Here is an 18,431-nt window from a genome sequence, read left to right on the forward strand (position 1 = left end):
ATTATTACATGGAAACACATGAATCTTACACATATCATATTACTATTGTTATTATTATTATCAATACTTTGTATTATTTCATCTAATATTTAATTTGGTTTTTCCCTAATTCCATGTGGTTATTATTATTTTTAAATCCAGAAACACAGTATTTTTTTTTAACATTGCGATTTAAATTTTTTAACAAGTTGAGTTCGATTCAAAACAAATTATTTTTGTTTACTTGCAAGCTGCTTTGTAGAGTGCTTGGATAGACATTTTGTTTGCCATCGTAAGCGTCTCTTTGGCACGAAATATTATTTTTTTAAAGAATGATTATGTAATTTGTTTTTTATTAATGAAATGCTAACTTGTTTACAATTATGTTAATTTCTTTTGTATATTTAAAATTTATTTATTAACTAATTTAAAAGTGGTTTAGGATAGGGAAGATGGATACTGTAGTCCATGGATAGAAAAACTCTAATACAACATTGATGAGGTAGAGAAGGGAGAGAGTTGTGGGATGAATGCGATGGGAAATATGCATACCGCCACAACACAAGGCGGAAGAAAGCACACAAGAAGGCCACAACCATCCTGTTCTCCCTTTACATATTGTTGGTGGTTTCTGTCTATATTCACTATAGTCACCATTGAAGAAGTAAAAAAAACTTCTTTTATTACCTAATCACTTGATCAAATCTAAATTACATTATCATGTTATAAAAGTGGCAACGTGCTTAAATGAAAATGTCTATATAGTGTGCTCTTTTCTAATTCATGAACCTATGTGCATTCTCAGTAACCATCCTTAGAAGATAATGTCCTTCTTCACATGTTTTTGTTTGGAGGTCCTTTTTCACAAAGAAATGCATACATCAAAAGAGAAAGGGAGCAATGATATAAGAGCATGAAAACACTAATTAGAAGCATAAGTGGGCATAAGTTTTCAAAGAGTGACCTTATCTAAAAACCATAACTTCCTGAAGACGAACTATTTTTTTTTTCTTTTTTGACTTGTCAAATAATTTGAATGGCTTGAAACAAAAAGGGTAAGATCAATAACACGCAGTATAGGAAACATGCATTTAAGTATGTTAGTCATTGTGACATTGTGTGAAACGTTGACAACTTGATATATGTGTATCTCAACAAATTATTTAAAAGGCATACCTCCTTGGGCCAATGGCCAAAACATCCAAAGTAAGAATTTTCCCGACCTGCACTATTCACAAACTCTAGGAAATTGAAATCAAGAGAACACTAGAAGTCAATAATAGTAAAATAAATTAAGTAATTAATAATAATAATAATAAAAATAGAACTGCTAACGAATTCTACCAATGAACTACTGGCTAAATTCACTACATAGGGATACACTCGTCTTTCGATCTGGGGAAAACCCTCACCTAAGGCCAACGTTCGTAGGCACTCATCCAACAGTGCAATGAGATAAAACCCGTTTAGTTCATGGATCCAACTAGTAAATGGGACATACTCGCCTAGTCTTCCACCTGCTGCTGCTGCTGAAACTAAATTGTGGAAGCAACAATCATAACAAGTCTCCCCGTTACAACTCTACCCCGCCTCATTTGCAATTAGTGCAATAACACTTAGGGGTGTTCACGGTCCGGTTTTCGCAGTTTTTAGGTCAAACCGTGAACCGAACCGTTGGCAACGGTTTTTGATTCTTGTAAACCAAAACCAAACCGTTTAACTCTTAAACCAAACCGAACCAAACCGTTCATTACGGTTCGGTTTCACGGTTTGAGTCCCGAATAATTTGAAATGTTTAACATATATAAATACAATTCGTCCATGATCATGTTTAAATACAATCTGTCAAGAAATATGAAAATACATCGGAATAAGCGGCTTGAGATTTTGAGCCTGATTGAGATCATAAAATATATCTTGATTTAAGGTTTAGTACTTTAATGAAGAAAATTTGAAGACCAATTCATTGCAACTTGCTACTGCATTTGCATTATCAGTTCATATTTAACACAAATATTGAAATTATATATCTATATATCTATATCTATATATATATGTATAACATAACATATTTAAAAAAATATATAATTATATTATACGGTCCGGTCCGGTTTTGTATGGTTGGTTTTTGATATAAACCGTAAACCAAACTGTTCACTCCGGTTTGAAATTATTGAAACCAACCGACCGACTGAAACTTGAAGAAAAAAACCAACCGTTAAACCGAACCGATGACCGGTTTGGGCGGTTTCACGGTTTCGAACCGAACCGTGAACACCCCTAAGAGCATTCCGAGCCCATTCCCTCCCCTATATCCATATATATCATATAATTACACTACAAATTACTGTTTTTTCTCTCTCCTGTTTAATTAAATAATATTTTTTATACCTTTATCATTATCTTTTCTCTTTTTTTCACTCAAATCCACTTTTCAAAAATATTAAAAAATTATAGGATATGAATAATGAATCCTTAAATTTAACTTTACCCTAAAACATTTTCTCACTCCTCTACTCCCCACCACTTATAACCATATTATACAATTTACAAGTTCTGCTCACATACATATTTTAAAGAAATAGGCTGAGAATGCTATAATAACACTCAATTAAAAGCCTTACCCTAAATAATTCAAGCAAAAGATATGAAATATTAAAACACATGGATAATTATAATTATTCCGTAGCATAAATAGAAGTGGCACACGCCCATAGGCCTTGGTCTTCCACAATCCCCCATTCCACCATCATCAATCAATCAATCAATCAATCAATCGCAGCCTCCATACCTCATATTATCACCAATCAGTCCTTCCTGTTTTGTATGCTTCTGTAATCCACTATGCATATAACAGGACCTCATTCCTCAGCTCTCCTTCGCAGAGCTTCTAGGTCATCCAGGCTCCACTCAACAATCTCCAGAACTCAACCGTCTCCGTCGCCGCCGCGGCCTTCCGATCCGTCTCCGGTAGCGTCTCAGTGCCGATCTTACAGAGGCGTCTCCTCCGCCTTCCGTACCGTCAGATCCTCCGTTCCACGGTGGAGTCACGGTGTTGATTGGAAGTCTCCGGCGACTCTCACCTCGCAGATCAGGGCCGCTGCCTCTCCTGTGCTCGATCGCTTTCACCGGACACTTTCTACTATGGGTAATTCATTGCTCTGGTGCTTAATTTTAGGTTTAATTTTGTTTAGTTCTGATTTGAATGATATTGTTTTGTTGCAGAATGATGAGTAGAATTGTTTTTAGACCTAAACGTGGACCGTTGACTTTTTGATTTTTGAGTGTGTGATTCAGTTTTTAAGTGAATTGTGGTTTTGACCTAATACTGTTACCGTTAATTAAACAAAAGGAACCTGTGTTCCAACATAATGGTTAAAAGAGTAACTGTGGACTGAAAACCTTAGGTAGAAGGAAGTGTTAACATATCTTTATATGATTGTTGTAATTGACAAGCACTGCCATTAACTTTGACTTCTGGTTATTCCAATTTTTTTGGAGTAAGCAGATATGTAAATTCAATAGAATGTTCATATGAACAAAAGCCGGGATCACAAGGAATGTTAAAGTATTCTATGAATATTTTGTTGTAAGATTGTGATAAACACAATCTTGCAGATACTGTAGGCAACTGACTTATGATGTTTATCATGTCTGTTTTCTAATGTATACTGCCCGAAATTGTACTTTTTTTATTTATGATTTCTACCTGATTTCTGTATTTATTTGCATGTACAGCTTCTCAGAATGCTTTCAATGGAATTTTAACTGGTCTTCCCAAACCTGGTGGTGGAGAGTTTGGAAAGTTCTATAGTTTGCCTGCTTTGAATGATCCAAGAATCGGTAATTTTCTTATCATGTGTTTTTAGATTTCGTCATTCTTGTAATGCATATATTTATCATGCTATACTCAGTTGACCTCAGAATAATCGTATTTTTTTTTTGGTTTGGAAAACAGACAAGCTGCCATATTCTATTAGGATTCTTTTAGAATCTGCAATCCGTAATTGTGACGGTTTCCAAGTGACTAAGGAAGATGTTGAGAAGATTATTGATTGGGAAAAGACTGCTCCAAAACAAGTTGAGATTCCATTCAAGCCAGCTCGTGTTCTCTTGCAGGTATCTACTTTCAGTTGTTGATGTTTCAGCACATTGACTTTTCATGATCATGCAACTTCTCTTCTATTTTACAGGATTTTACTGGTGTTCCAGCTGTTGTTGACCTTGCATGTATGCGTGACGCCATGAATAATCTAGGCGGCAACTCTAACAAGATTAATCCTTTGGTATGTCCTGTATTTGCATGTTGATGCTAAAATAATATAATAATATACATCAACGCGTCTTTTTGTTCATTCAAGAAACTTGTTGTAATATATCTATTCAGAGGCGTTATGTGTTTTCATGTTTGTGTACAAAAGAAAGGTAAAAAAAAAGTTTAATTGGTATTATTGTAATGTTTTGCTTCAGGTTCCAGTGGATCTTGTGATTGATCATTCAGTTCAAGTTGATGTTGCCAGGTCAGAAAATGCAGTACAAGCAAATATGGAACTTGAATTTCAAAGAAACAAGGAAAGATTTGCCTTTCTAAAGTGGGGTTCAAAAGCTTTTCAAAACATGCTTGTTGTTCCACCAGGATCTGGTATTGTGCATCAGGTAGAATCTTTATTTAAAACGTTGTGGGCTTATAACATCTTTTTAATTCAATTGTACATCAGTATAAATGATAAAATATTCCATTATTTCAGGTCAATCTTGAATACTTGGGTCGGGTTGTTTTCAACACTGATGGAGTGCTCTATCCTGATAGTGTTGTGGGTACTGATTCCCACACGACAATGATTGATGGGTTAGGTGTTGCTGGATGGGGTGTTGGAGGAATCGAAGCCGAGGCAGCAATGCTTGGGCAGGTAAAGCTGTATGTTATTCTTATTATTATTAATTTGGTGTATTTACCAGTACTTATTTCTAATATAATGTATTATGATATTGACAGCCAATGAGTATGGTTTTACCTGGAGTTGTTGGCTTCAAGTTATCAGGAAAATTGCGTGATGGTGTAACAGCAACTGATTTGGTTTTAACTGTCACTCAAATGTTGAGGAAGCATGGTGTTGTTGGAAAATTTGTTGAATTCCATGGTAGGTAAAACCTGACTGTGGTTAGTAAATGCTTATAATTATATATATACTGATACCATCGATGTTATTTTATACAGGTGATGGTGTGGGCAAAATATCTCTGGCTGACAGGGCAACAATTGCCAATATGTCACCTGAGTATGGAGCAACAATGGGGTTCTTCCCAGTTGATAATGTCACTCTTCAGTATCTTAGATTAACCGGACGAAGTGATGATACTGTATGAATTATAGTATTTGGGTCTGACTTTTAAATAATTGACTGTATACTCTTCATTGACGTTATTCCTCTTTTGTGAAATTTAGGTTGCTATGATAGAAGCATATTTAAGGGCAAACAATATGTTTGTTGACTACAATGAGGTAAGATCCCTACTTATGATTCTTAACAGCAATATGGTCTGGTGGATATCAATGTGTGATTAATATTACAATTATGATTTATATAATTTCAGCCACAAATAGAAAGAGTATACTCATCATACTTGGAGCTAGACCTTTCAGATGTGGAACCATGTATATCAGGGCCAAAGAGGTGTGTTTTTGTGTAGATTTTGCTAGAGCAAAATGTCACACAGTTGTATCATGCTTTTAGTCTTATTTGATGAGATTATTTACTATTTTTTTACAGGCCTCATGATCGGGTTCCTTTGAAAGAAATGAAAGCAGATTGGCATTCTTGCCTTGACAACAAAGTGGGATTCAAGGTGTGTTTCAGATCCTTATCTATGTAACTGCTGTGTGCAAATAATATACTTCTTAACACCTTCTGATAAAACCACTATTTGCAGGGTTTTGCTGTACCAAAAGATTCCCAAGATAAAGTTGCAAAGTTTTCATTTCATGGGGAGCCAGCAGAACTCAGGCATGGCAGTGTCGTAATTGCGGCAATCACAAGCTGCACAAATACATCAAACCCTAGTGTTATGCTCGGGGCAGGTCTTGTTGCCAAAAAGGCTTGCGAATTGGGCCTAAAGGTATAACTTGTTTTTGGTAATCTCTGTATATATATATATATATATATACACTTTCATACCTTCATACATATAATATGTCTTTTAATATCATTCAGGTCAAACCATGGATTAAAACAAGTCTTGCTCCAGGCTCTGGAGTGGTTACAAAATATTTACGACAAAGGTATAACTTGTATATCTTGAAGAACATATTCTTTGGATTTTTTATATTGAAAGAAAACTAACAAGGATATTGTTCTTTAATCATACAGCGGGTTGCAGAAGTATTTGGATGAGCAAGGGTTTAACATTGTTGGTTATGGTTGCACAACATGCATTGGGAATTCAGGGGAACTTGATGAAACAGTTGGGGCTGCAATATCTGAAAATGGTAGAATAATACATTTTGTCTCGCTCTATATTCATCATTAACCCAAAAATTTGATTGATCTTAACTTTCACTTATGGTATACTTCTGCAGATATTATCGCCTCTGCTGTTCTTTCTGGAAACCGTAACTTTGAGGGCCGTGTTCATCCCTTGACCCGAGCAAACTATCTTGCATCGCCTCCTTTGGTCGTTGCATATGCACTTGCAGGCACAGTAAGAATTTTATTTTATAATTTAAATGAAATCATGATTCATTTATTTCTGTTTTATAATGCAAACTCTTAGAAAGACATTTTAATTTTGTTTGCAGGTTGATATTGATTTTGAGAAGGAGCCAATTGGAGTTGGTAAAGACGGGAAGGATGTTTATTTCAGGGATATCTGGCCAAGCACCCAAGAAGTTGCAGATGTAAGCCCTATTTATTGGTTATAATCCAAAGTTATATTATTAAAGGTTTATTTTTTAACTTGAAATAATAAACGTTGCAGGCTGTTCAGTCAAGTGTTTTACCCGACATGTTTAAGAGCACTTATGAAGCTATCACTAAAGGAAATCCCATGTGGAATAACTTATCAGTTGAAGAATCCAAGCTATATTCATGGGACTCAAAATCTACTTACATTCATGAGCCACCATATTTCAAAAACATGACAATGGACCCACCTGGACCCCACGGAGTGAAGGACGCCTACTGCTTGCTAAACTTTGGTGACAGTATTACAACAGACCACATATCACCTGCAGGAAGCATTCACAAAGACAGCCCGGCTGCAAAATACCTTCTTGAACGCGGGGTTGACCGCAAAGACTTCAATTCTTACGGAAGTCGAAGAGGTAATGATGAAATCATGGCTAGGGGTACGTTTGCCAATATCCGTCTCGTGAACAAGCTCTTAAATGGAGAAGTTGGCCCAAAGACCGTTCATATTCCAACTGGAGAGAAATTATCTGTGTTTGATGCAGCATCTGTAAGTTCATAAACTATCACGTATATATGTTTTTAATAAATATGCAATATTATCTTTTGTTTTCTCTAAATTATTGCGATCACTATTCTTATCAGAGATACAAAGCTGCGGGCCAGGATACTATCGTTTTGGCTGGAGCCGAGTACGGTAGTGGAAGCTCCAGAGATTGGGCTGCCAAAGGCCCAATGTTGTTGGTGAGTCATGATACTAGATGGGGCAAAATGGGCTAGTAACTTTTAGTTTAGGCTGGGTTGGGTTGGCCCGTATCATTTAGTGTGCTCAATCTGATTATAGAAGCTATAGAATCTTAATAGTTATCTAATTTTATGAATAAAATTAGGCTTGTAAATGAACTGGACAGACACAAACAGCGGCATGCTGGGGTTTGTTCGTTTAACTTGAACTGAATAAGCAATTGAACTTGAACAATTATTTTGTTTATGTTAGTTTGTTATGAAAATGAACGTGTTCGTGCTCGTAAATAGTATAAACGGACGCTTCTGAACATACAAACATAAATGGATGTTCATATCTGACCAAATACAAACTAAAAAGTAAACGCAAAAGTCAATTTGTTGGGCCTAAAAGACTAATAAAACCAGACGGAATTGTAATGGGTGTAAAAAATTAAATGAATATGTTAATGAACATAATGAATGGACTTTAACAAACAGACATAAATGAGTATAAACCAACGGATGTAATAAATAAACACAAATGAGCGCTCACGAACATAAATGAACAAACGAGACATGCATTATGCTGTAGAAATACACCTCAGGCAATTAAGTTCCATTGTATTGCGGGTCGAAGTTGCCACCTTTATTCTTGTTTGTTAAGTTTTGAGTTAAATTTCATTATTAATGGTTATGATTTTTGACAGGGAGTTAAAGCAGTGATTTCTAAAAGCTTTGAAAGGATCCACCGTAGTAATCTGGTGGGAATGGGTATTATTCCCCTGTGTTTCAAAGCTGGTGAAGATGCAGACACACTAGGGTTGGCTGGTCATGAAAGGTATACCATTGACCTCCCAAATAATATTAATGAAATCCGGCCCGGTCAAGATGTCACTGTCACCACCGACACTGGAAAGTCATTCACATGCACCGCTCGCTTTGACACAGAGGTATGAGAATTGAGAACTTTGAATAATCAAATACACAGTTCTAAAATGCATATCCAAACACCCCCTAATTGGAGTTTGGTTTATGCAGGTGGAATTGGCATATTTCAACCATGGTGGTATTCTTCCATATGTCATTCGCCAACTGACTAAACAAAAATGAAGACGTGGATCTGCGGCACGGTTGGCTCGGGCATTTTGATTGTTTATTTTGAGCAAAGTGAAAAATAAAGAGTTTGAAAAAAGTGTAATATTCAGATTACCCTATAGGCAACAGACTTTTTGGAATAACTTGGCGACAGATCATCATCGCCTGACTACTAAGCAGGCGTTGATTCTTTATTTATTTTTATTTAATTGTTTACATACGTGTGGTTATTGGATAGCCGTTCAAGATTATGTATCCAAACTCCTGATTGATGCAAAGAAGATTGAAGCCAGTTTAAGGATATATTATGTTTGATTGGTTTAAACCATGTTTTTATTGTTAGAACTTTTTTAGATTTGATGTTTCTTAGAACTAGTGTTTTGAAACTGGACCCGTTCACTAGTTGGGCTGGTTTGATCAGTCTTAGAAAATAGAAACTGCAGTTGGTCTTCTTTGCGTCTTTGGGTCTAATGGTATGAGAGTGATGATTAAAGCTTGAGATCTTAAGGTATCAAGTTCGAAACCCGACTCAAGGGAGTATTCCCATGTCGGTGAGTTTTCTCCTTGCTGGTGTTTGTGTTCTTGGGTGAGTCAGACAAGGAGTGTAAAAATCATCCCGTCACAGGAAGGTTTACCGGGTATTGGGGTGGTTCCAAATGCTATTAAAAAAAAGATCAGTCTTAAACTAGGTTACTTTATTTCACATCTTCAACATTAATTGAAAGGAAGAGTAATTTAATATAGGAAAAGAGCATGCATTCTTTACCAAGCATTCTATACTACTTTTATTATTGTGAAGATTTTATTAGCATAGACCAAATATTGTCTAGGTTAAGGAAACTGGAATGTCGTTTGGTCGTGCCACAACTTGGGATGGACCGGCCAAGTGATCTCTTGTGTTCTGATTCAACCCAAGCCGGTCCATACCTGATGAACTGAACCATGTTAAAAGACTAGTTTCTGTTCAGACTATAGCAAACCCAAAAGTCAAAACAACTCATTCATAAGTGAAGGTGAGCCATTTTCTAACTGTGGTAAAAGTGGTTATACATAGTTTTTTGCAAAAACTTCTAGGTGATTTATGAAATGCCAGTACAACAGTTTTCATAAACAATGGTCGAAGATAAAAATGTAAATTTGTATGGAATACAACAGTACAAGTAATTAGATAATATGTACATAAATATACAAAGCTGATAGAAATGAAAATAAGTAATAAATAAGAATAACCATAACCATATTATATACAAGATCATAATGACCAAGAGAGTTTTGAATAGAACATGTGATTGATTAATAATGATTATCCCATTCAGGTATAGTATGTAAAGCAGGATTCCAAGTACTGCATCTACATTTACCCATAACTGGCCTTCTACTTCTCCTACACTTCAAAGCTACTTGACCCGAAATCTGGTCAACAAAAGATGCTGATGGTGTTGGTGGTGATGATGGTGGCGGATGGTGGTTATAGATGGTGGCCCGGTTCAAGATTTGCTTCAACTCGGTCTGTGTCAACACCACCTTGACCCTCACACCTTTCTTCATTCTAGGAGGCCTCATGATGGTTGTTTCAGTGACCGCATTGTCTTGTTGTACGTTGAACCTCACTTTCTTTCTTTTCTTGCAGCAGTTGTCACCAGCCTGATCATGCACGGTCGAATTCACAAGAGGTTTTCCTTCTTCTGCTTCACACGATACTCCTGCTTTCACCAAGCAGTTCCCCATTGTGTGGAGGGGTGGATGTTTTTGGGATCTGGCGTTGGCAATGAAGCACATGAGTTTCTCTTATATCACAACAACATTGCTACTTTACTTACTGCTTTGTTTACCGGATACTATTTAAAATTGTAGATTTATTCATCATTAAATATCAATAACAAATTATGGCAGTTAAAGATTGGTTATAGTTTATTTTGCTTAGGTACATCTACCGTTTGGTAGGAATATTAGGATTATGTGCCAATAAACTATAAATACTTATTACCTATTATTATTATTATATTATTATTTATTGTATTTAAGAAAGGGTTAGTTTATAAAATTTATGTTCTAATATATGCATTACTTATTATTATTTTTCTATTTAAAACGACTGAGTCACACACTCTTTAAATTTACATCAGTATTCATCATGCGACTAGAACCCTCAATCACTTCGGGAAGTAATATTAACATATATCAACTTATAACACTTTTAAAGTGATCCGTAATATTGGAAGGACAAAATATGTATATAATGTAAATTATAATATTAGTAAGGTTTGGTAAATAGGATAATATTGTGAATCAAGTTTAGTTAAATAGTTTATTCTGTTTTATTAGCATTTGATAACCACCAAAATTGTCAACTACAATACTATCCCTTCAATCTTCTTTTCTTATTGTTTTTCTGATATATTTATATGACAAATTACAAGACTACCCTCCCTCGTGTGCCTTGCACATGATTATATTTTACAAAGAAAATTAACTTGGTTAGTGGCAAATGACGTAGCAATAAAGGTTTTTTGAAACATGATTTATGTCTTTTGCTATTTCTTTCATTAAATGACGTTTAATGAAAATCAGGTCAAACGTAAAAGGCGTCTTTTGCCATTTTGTCATAATATTATATTATGTTCAATTTCAACCCAAATTAACAAGGTCGCCTGTTTCCAAATCATTAAAATCAACTCCAATAACCTTTCATATCGGTTTTCAAACTGAAACTTACTTTCGAAGAATATGAATCATTTAAATACGTTTTTAACTAAAATCATAAATTTCATAAGAATTCACGATTATTCGGTTAACATATCATATTAAGACGTACGGTTAGAATTGTTTTTTAATAGCTAAAAAATGTTATTTTAATTTTTTTAACATTCCAACACCCAATTTTTTAAATCCAACTAGAGGCGGACCTACTATGATGCAACGTGGGTCGGCCGTCCCATGTGAAAAAAAAAGTTCAATGCTATATATGTGTTAAAATCTCGATCGACATATGCAAAATTTTGACACCAACCCTTATAAAACTAATGGGAAAGTAAGATGAAAAGAAAAGATTAAATCTGGACTAGCCATAAATTTTCCGATGTATATTAGGCACGCCAGAGATATGAGTTTGGGTTCCAAGTAAATTTAAAAGTGAAAAAAACTTATGCAAAAAATAAAACAGTATGCTAGTATAAAAGAATTATCATAGTGAAAAGAGAAATGTTTATGAAGAAACACTAACCGGACCCCGGGCAGATTACGGGTAACCTGGGGGTTAGATAGATGTTTCCCACGAGGGGTTAGACCCGGCAAAGATGGTTCTTCTGATAACCTGCAAAACAGACACCGTGAGCTCGTCACTGAGAAGGGGGGGTTCCTCCTTGTGACCACCCTCCGGCGTGAGAATCAGACTAGATTGCTCTTTAAATATAAATGTATATTAAGAGATTGCTAGAGCAGATATCAGGTATAATATGTAATACGAGATAGTATATGATGATAATGTGATAAGATGATCATACCATTTGGGGTATTTATAGCCGAAGGTAGGTTTCCAAGAAGGTGTGGCCGGCTGAATAGTATTCCTGTTCTACCAACTGTGGCCTACGCACGTGCCCTGCTGGTAGTTGGTGGGTAGGCAGCGGCTGATAGTGACCAGGCCTGCTGTGTACTATTCCTTTTCCACCAACTGCCGGCTATGCACGTGGTATGACAGGAGTTGGTGAGTAGGCAGCGGCTAATAGTGACATACAGTACAAGAGCATGCTGCTCGCCATACTGCTGTCAATGAGCTGTCGTATCTTTGGTCAGATCTTTTGCCCATACCTCGTCAGGTACAGTACAGAAGATCTTCCCGTATCGTACGGACTGGCTTATTTGGGCGGGAGTATTCCCCCTCCCGTCTTTGTGCGGGATTGTTCCCGGCTTTGCTCATTCCTTCAGGTGACAACTGAATTATTGAGAGCTAAGTGCCTTGTGCGTGTAGCCTTGCTGCACGGGTGGCCTTCCCTGATGGCTTGTATCCGCAGCTGTGGGAACAGGCAGAGTACTTCACCATTGGGAGGCATTTCCTGCGGGAACAGCTTGCGTACTGCGCGTAAGGACGTCACGTCTCTGAGCATGGTGGGTCCTGCGGATCCAGTTGGTTTCTGCGCAGACGTCTCTCTTCAAGGTGAGTCTTGCGGGTCCAACTGGGCTCTGCTGGGACCTACCTCTTCAAGTCCCCCCAGTCCAATGTTCTTCTCATGAATGTTTAATAAAGTGAGGTGAACTTTTGGACTTAAGCAAAGGGTTTTGAAAAGGGTTTAGTTTTAAGGTTTTCCATGGGGATTCTTCCCGCGGAAGTCCTTGTCACTTGCAGAAATTCCCGACTTTCCTGCTTGATCTTTGGGTATGATGCGGGTAGGTCTGTAACCTCCTCGCAAGTCAGGAGCGTTGAGTCCCACTTGTGTGGATTCTCCATGAGGTTTTGGTAGTTTTGAACATAGTGATCAATTATGTTAAAACCACCAATTCCATCCTGGAGCTTCAAACAATGTAGTTCTCGACGTTCCCGCTATGCGGGGATGTTATTTCCGTTTCCGCAAGCATTGCCCAGAAGATCCTTCTTGGTTTCAATTCCCTGCGGAGCGCTAGGTATGTGAAAGGTTTTGCCTTGACACTGTACCCGCGCTCGTCTTACGGTTACTTTACTTCCAAGGTATTCCTGGCGTCAATTCCCTGCGGGTGCTAGGTATGTGAAGGGTTTTGCCTTAACACTGTACCCGCACCCGTCTTATGGTTACTTGGTTGCCAAGGTATTCCTGGCGTCAATTCCCTGCGGGTGCTAGGTATGTGAAGGGTTTTGCCTTAACACTGTACCCGCACCCGTCTTATGGTTACTTGGTTGCCAAGGTATTCCTGGCGTCAATTCCTTGCGGGTGCTAGGTATGTGAAGGGTTTTGCCTTAACACTGTACCCGCACCCGTCTTATAGTTACTTGGTTGCCGAGGTATTCTTGGCTTCAATTCCCTGCAGGTGCTAAGTATGTGAAGGGTTTTGCCTTAACACTGTACCCGCACCCGTCTTATGGTTACTTGGTTGCCAAGGTAAGGGGTATTTTCTCGCTTACTTTTGAATCTTTTTGAATTTTTGAAATTCGAAGAGTTGGTGAAAGGATAAGAACAGTCCAAACCTCTGAAACGTCGTGCGACAGTTTCTTCTGACTGTGTCAGGACGTGCAGGAAGTTATGGTGACGTGACAGTACATGGTCATTCCAGAAGCTTTTTCAGGCGCGTGGGCGCGATTTTTCGGGCGCGTGGCCGCGAAATTAATGGTACGCGTCCTTTCAACAGCTGTTGCCAGCTTGCTTTTTGCCACGTGTCATAGTTTCATTGCACCTTCGATTTCTCTCTCTTCCGCATTAAATTCATCGCATTAATTGCGATTAGTATATAAAGGGGGAGAGGGTTCTTTGTAATCCACACTTTCACTTTTTTCTTCGTCTTCAAAACGATTTCCGGCGAATACTCACCTTTTCAGTCGAGCATTCTCTTGAAATCGTTTTCTTCTTTCATCTGCAAGATGTCTTCTCGCGATCTCGAATCTACAGCCCAGGAGGCTGGGGTGTACGCCGATGACAAGAGTACTGCTGGCGAGTGCCAGTGTGCTCTGCCTGTCAATCTATATCAGTACATCGTCAGGAAGTTCATGCTCGAGTCTCTCGAGCCTGAGTTTCCTGAACCCCATCAGACGGTGTATGATGCCCCCAGAGGCAAGATCGGGGTATATGCTGCATTCTTTGTTTATGGGAATCTTAGGTTCCCATTGACAAAGTTTGTGTACCGTGTCCTGGAAAGGCACGGTGTGCACCTGACCGAGGTGCACCCAATGGCGATCGCGAAGATTCGCCACTTCTAGTGGGTGTGCCGGATTCTGGGCATTGAGCCCTTTGTCGACCGCCTGATGACCTTCTACTCCTGGAGGTGCATCCAGGGGTGGTATACTCTGATAACCCGGATCAAGGGTTTGAAGATTAGCGCAACCGAGCGCAGTCTTCGCTCATGGAAGCGGGAGTTCTTCTACATCTCCGCTCACGCCATCCCTCTTGCCATGAAGTTTAAGAATGGGCAAGCTCTCCCCAGCCTTCACACCTCCAACTACCAGGAGGCGGAATGGTTTTCAAAGATTTCCCGAGTCCAATCTCCGGTTTACCGGTTTGCGGAGTCCGGGATGGTGATGCTCGGGATGAGCCGGGTGTGGAAGGATGCGGATGCGCGAAAGATCCCGATCGTCCTCGAATACGGTTTGAACTCTGTTCCTTACGGTATGCTCTGTTTCTTTTTGTTGATTTAGAATCTCTTCTAACTTCTTTCCTGTTTATTTCAGAGGGGAACGACTTGCAGTCGCTCCTGTATCCGCGGGAGGCTGATAGTCCCGCTCGGATGGGTACTCGTGCTCTAGATGAGAACGAGTTGCCCATCCTTGAACAAACGGCGGATCGGTTCGTGGAGGTCTACCCGCTAGGCCATGAGATCCTGAGCGCCAGGCGGCCAGGTAAGGCGTTATTCAACCCTCGACCCCTCAATGCTGAAACCTCTGCTGGAATTCCTCTAATCTTATGTTCTGATGAGGAATCCGCAGATGGTCCTCCGTTGGTGCGGAAGAAGAAGGCTGCCGGCGGGAAGGGGAAGGAGAAGGTGGCCTCCACTGCCGATCCGGTGCCTCGGTCTGATTCAGAGGCCGAGAGCGAAGAGGTGGCGGGGAACCCCGGTGGTGATGAGACCACTGCTCCGGAGGCTGCGACGACTGTCACCTCCGGAGGGCCCAGGATGACAACGGTGAGCGGCGCAAAGAGGCCGGCTCCATCGGGTTCATCCCCGCCTGTCCGCACTTTTAGGCTCAAGAAAACCCGTAAGTACAAACTTTATTTTTAACTTCATAGCTTTCCATCATTAATACTTATTTTCTTTGTGCAGGCGTGGATGTTGACGCATTCCAGGGTGGAGCGCAGAGGAGTACCCCTCCGCCCATGACGGTAGGCTTGGTCAGCCTACCTGAGGCGACGACCCAGGCGGCTGCGCCTGCGCCTGCTTCCGCTGGTTCAGTTGCTCACTCCGTTGAGCCGACTGTTCCAGCTGTGATGACATCACCGCCGGCTGTCAGTGCCATTTTTACCGCATCTTTTACTGAGCCGGCGGTTACTTTTGCTGCGGATTCCGCAGCGGCGACCGCGGCGGCTTTTACCATGCCTCCTCCGTCATCGGCAACGACGGCCGATCCTTCAGGTATGCATGGGGCTTATCGCCAACCTCTGCCTCCTTCCCATCTGCCTGACCTCTTGGATGGATTTCCCTTGTGTTCAGGTGATGGGTTTGGCGGCTATCGGCCTGTTGTTGACCCTACAGGTGCGTAGGGTTCTTTTGGCCCTTTTCATATTTTTATCATCTTTTCCTAACTGCTTTATGTTTTTTGCAGTGTCGGATTCCAATGAAGTGTATGTTCGACGATGGAACATCCGCCGAGGAACAACCCTTCGCACACCTGTGGAGTGCGTGGAGTGGGCTCGTCACGTGTGACATCTGCCCCGATCCGACCCGACCCAGGTACCCGTTTCTCTGACCCGATCTCTCTTTTATTATTTAATATTTATACTTGTATTTTATTTTTAATAATAATATGTATTTTCCTTCCCGCCTTTCGTTTCCTTCCCGCTGTCCCGTCCCTCTCCTTCTCTCTTTCCGCCTTCTTTTCCCTCTTGTCGCCGTCCCGCCCTTAAGCCTTGCTTCCCTCTTTCAACTCTTTGCTTGTCCTTTGTTCCTTCCCGCCTAAGGATGTCTGCGCAGCTCCACGCGCCAGACCCCTTACAAGGAATCCTGCGTGAAGACCATCTGTTCCTGCGTTACGCGAGACGAACGCTTCCCGCGACGCGCTAAGGATTTGTAGTTCCCTCGACGCGCGAAGAATTATAGTTCTTCCCGCGGCGCGCTAGGAATCTTAGTTCCTCCCGCGGCGCGCTAAGAAATGTGGTTCTTCCCGCAGTGCGCATGGAAATATAGTTCTTTCCGCGACGCGTTAAGGTTGTTTTTGTCTACCTTCGCGTTCGCGCTCTCTTGACCTTCTGTGTTTGCCTTCGCGCCTTAGCCTTCTCGCGCTGTACCCTGAGTTTTCTTGTGTTGAATCTAGCCGTTGCTTTTGTGTTGTCTTATCTTTTGAGCTGTTGACCTAATCTGCTTTATGTCTGAATAGTTACTTTCGGCGCAGCATGCGTACCAACCCCATTGGTTGGTAGAAAAAGTGACTGACATTATCTTTTGAGATCTGCTTTTGCCATGCCTGACCAGTACCTTTATCTGACCTGCCCATGCCTTTTTACTGTTCGCTGACAGCTTTATCTTGCCCCCTGCAGCTGCCATATCTTTTGATATCTTTTGCTTTTGGAATCTTTTGCTTTTTGAGATCTTTTCCCCTTTTCTAGGATTGTGTTCCCTAGGGTTTCTCTATAAATAATAGCATTATTTTTCCTAACACATCACACACAAACACTTAATCTCTCCTGTTCTCTTGCTCCTTGCTCTCTGCCGTCTTCCTCTCTGCCTCCGTCTTCCTCCTTGTTCTTCCTGCTTTTCCGGTAATATATATTATATATAATAGTTTACTTATTAATTATGCTAACTTATAATCAAGACTTAAAACCAATCGTTAAAACAATAATCTTTAATTATAGGTTAACTTTGCTTGCTTAAGAGTTGATTCTTGCATATCTATCACCGCATCGTTTATCAAGTGAGTTATCTCGTATCTAATCCCTTTTTATTTTAAATGCTTTGGGATGTTCATGTGTTCATACAAAACTTGAGTCTTAAACTGTTTATGAACTTTAGTCGCGCAGTATCCCATGTGTTGAGGACGTTTACTTGGCTGTTTATTTGTATGTGTGTATCATTAACCGCTTTGTTCGGCCTATTCCGCAGTTCCGTTGGTACCATTAGTTGAACACGGGAGACCTATCGTTTACGGTTTTCTTTGTTTACACTTGCACAGATGTTTTCTCGTTTTTATGCTCAATTGGGAGCATGGATTGAACTATGATCTATGAACTATCTTAGGCTTGATCACAATCTGATTACACCCTTGTTAAACTCTAGACATACACGTGTTGCGCGCAGATTTACTGTGATTATCTATGATTATCTATTAAACTTGATTTCTCACCAACACGCAAGTGTTTGACGTTTATTTTAACACATGTTCAGGTTTGCAGTAGCTGTTTTGGAGCTTGTGGACACGTAGGACGTTTTTACTTTTGGACCTAGAATTAAAATGTATCAAGACAAGTTAATGTTGTTTGAATGTTATAATTTATAATATATTGATTTATGTTTGATTTATGTTCTTTATTTTCCCCGCTGCGCGTGCGCGATAAAATGTGTATTAATAAATATTGACACCAATAGTGTCGCGAGTAATGAAGCAATATGTGGCGCCCCGATGTATAATCCGCCTTTGGTCGGGGTGTTACAGATTGGTATCAGAGCTCGTTGACTTTAGGATAGGTGGTTAGACGTAACGGCCTAGAATACCTAAGAGTCCCTTCTCGCGCATGAGAGAAATCTCATGTTTGCGCGCTTATTGTTAATTACTCGTTATTTGTGAATATGCTCGCGCTTGCGCAGTATATGATTTTATGTTTTATTTCGCGATATTTCGATTTTTTTTGTTGAATTTCGATTTTTATTGATTTTACTTACATATTCGTTTGTTGG

General features: G+C 39.6%; 1 protein-coding gene across 1 annotated transcript; it reads left to right on the forward strand.

Annotated features, from left to right (window-relative positions):
* Positions 1–2,766: 2,766 nt before the first annotated feature.
* Positions 2,767–9,002, forward strand: LOC143546960 (aconitate hydratase, cytoplasmic-like). Its single transcript, XM_077038499.1, has 20 exons — positions 2,767–3,127; positions 3,718–3,822; positions 3,938–4,098; positions 4,173–4,265; positions 4,450–4,635; positions 4,728–4,889; positions 4,976–5,120; positions 5,198–5,340; positions 5,426–5,482; positions 5,575–5,654; positions 5,751–5,826; positions 5,911–6,096; positions 6,192–6,259; positions 6,348–6,466; positions 6,557–6,678; positions 6,776–6,874; positions 6,955–7,434; positions 7,530–7,628; positions 8,318–8,560; positions 8,649–9,002. Exons 1-20 carry the CDS (start codon positions 2,824–2,826, stop codon positions 8,718–8,720), a joined length of 3,000 nt encoding a protein of 999 aa, XP_076894614.1. The 5' UTR covers positions 2,767–2,823; the 3' UTR covers positions 8,721–9,002.
* The last annotated feature ends 9,429 nt before the right edge of the window (positions 9,003–18,431 follow it).

This window comes from Bidens hawaiensis, unplaced genomic scaffold, assembly GCF_021521415.1.
Source record: "Bidens hawaiensis isolate Kalapana, Puna unplaced genomic scaffold, B.hawaiensis_p1.1 tig00014524_1, whole genome shotgun sequence".
Taxonomy (NCBI): domain Eukaryota; kingdom Viridiplantae; phylum Streptophyta; class Magnoliopsida; order Asterales; family Asteraceae; genus Bidens; species Bidens hawaiensis.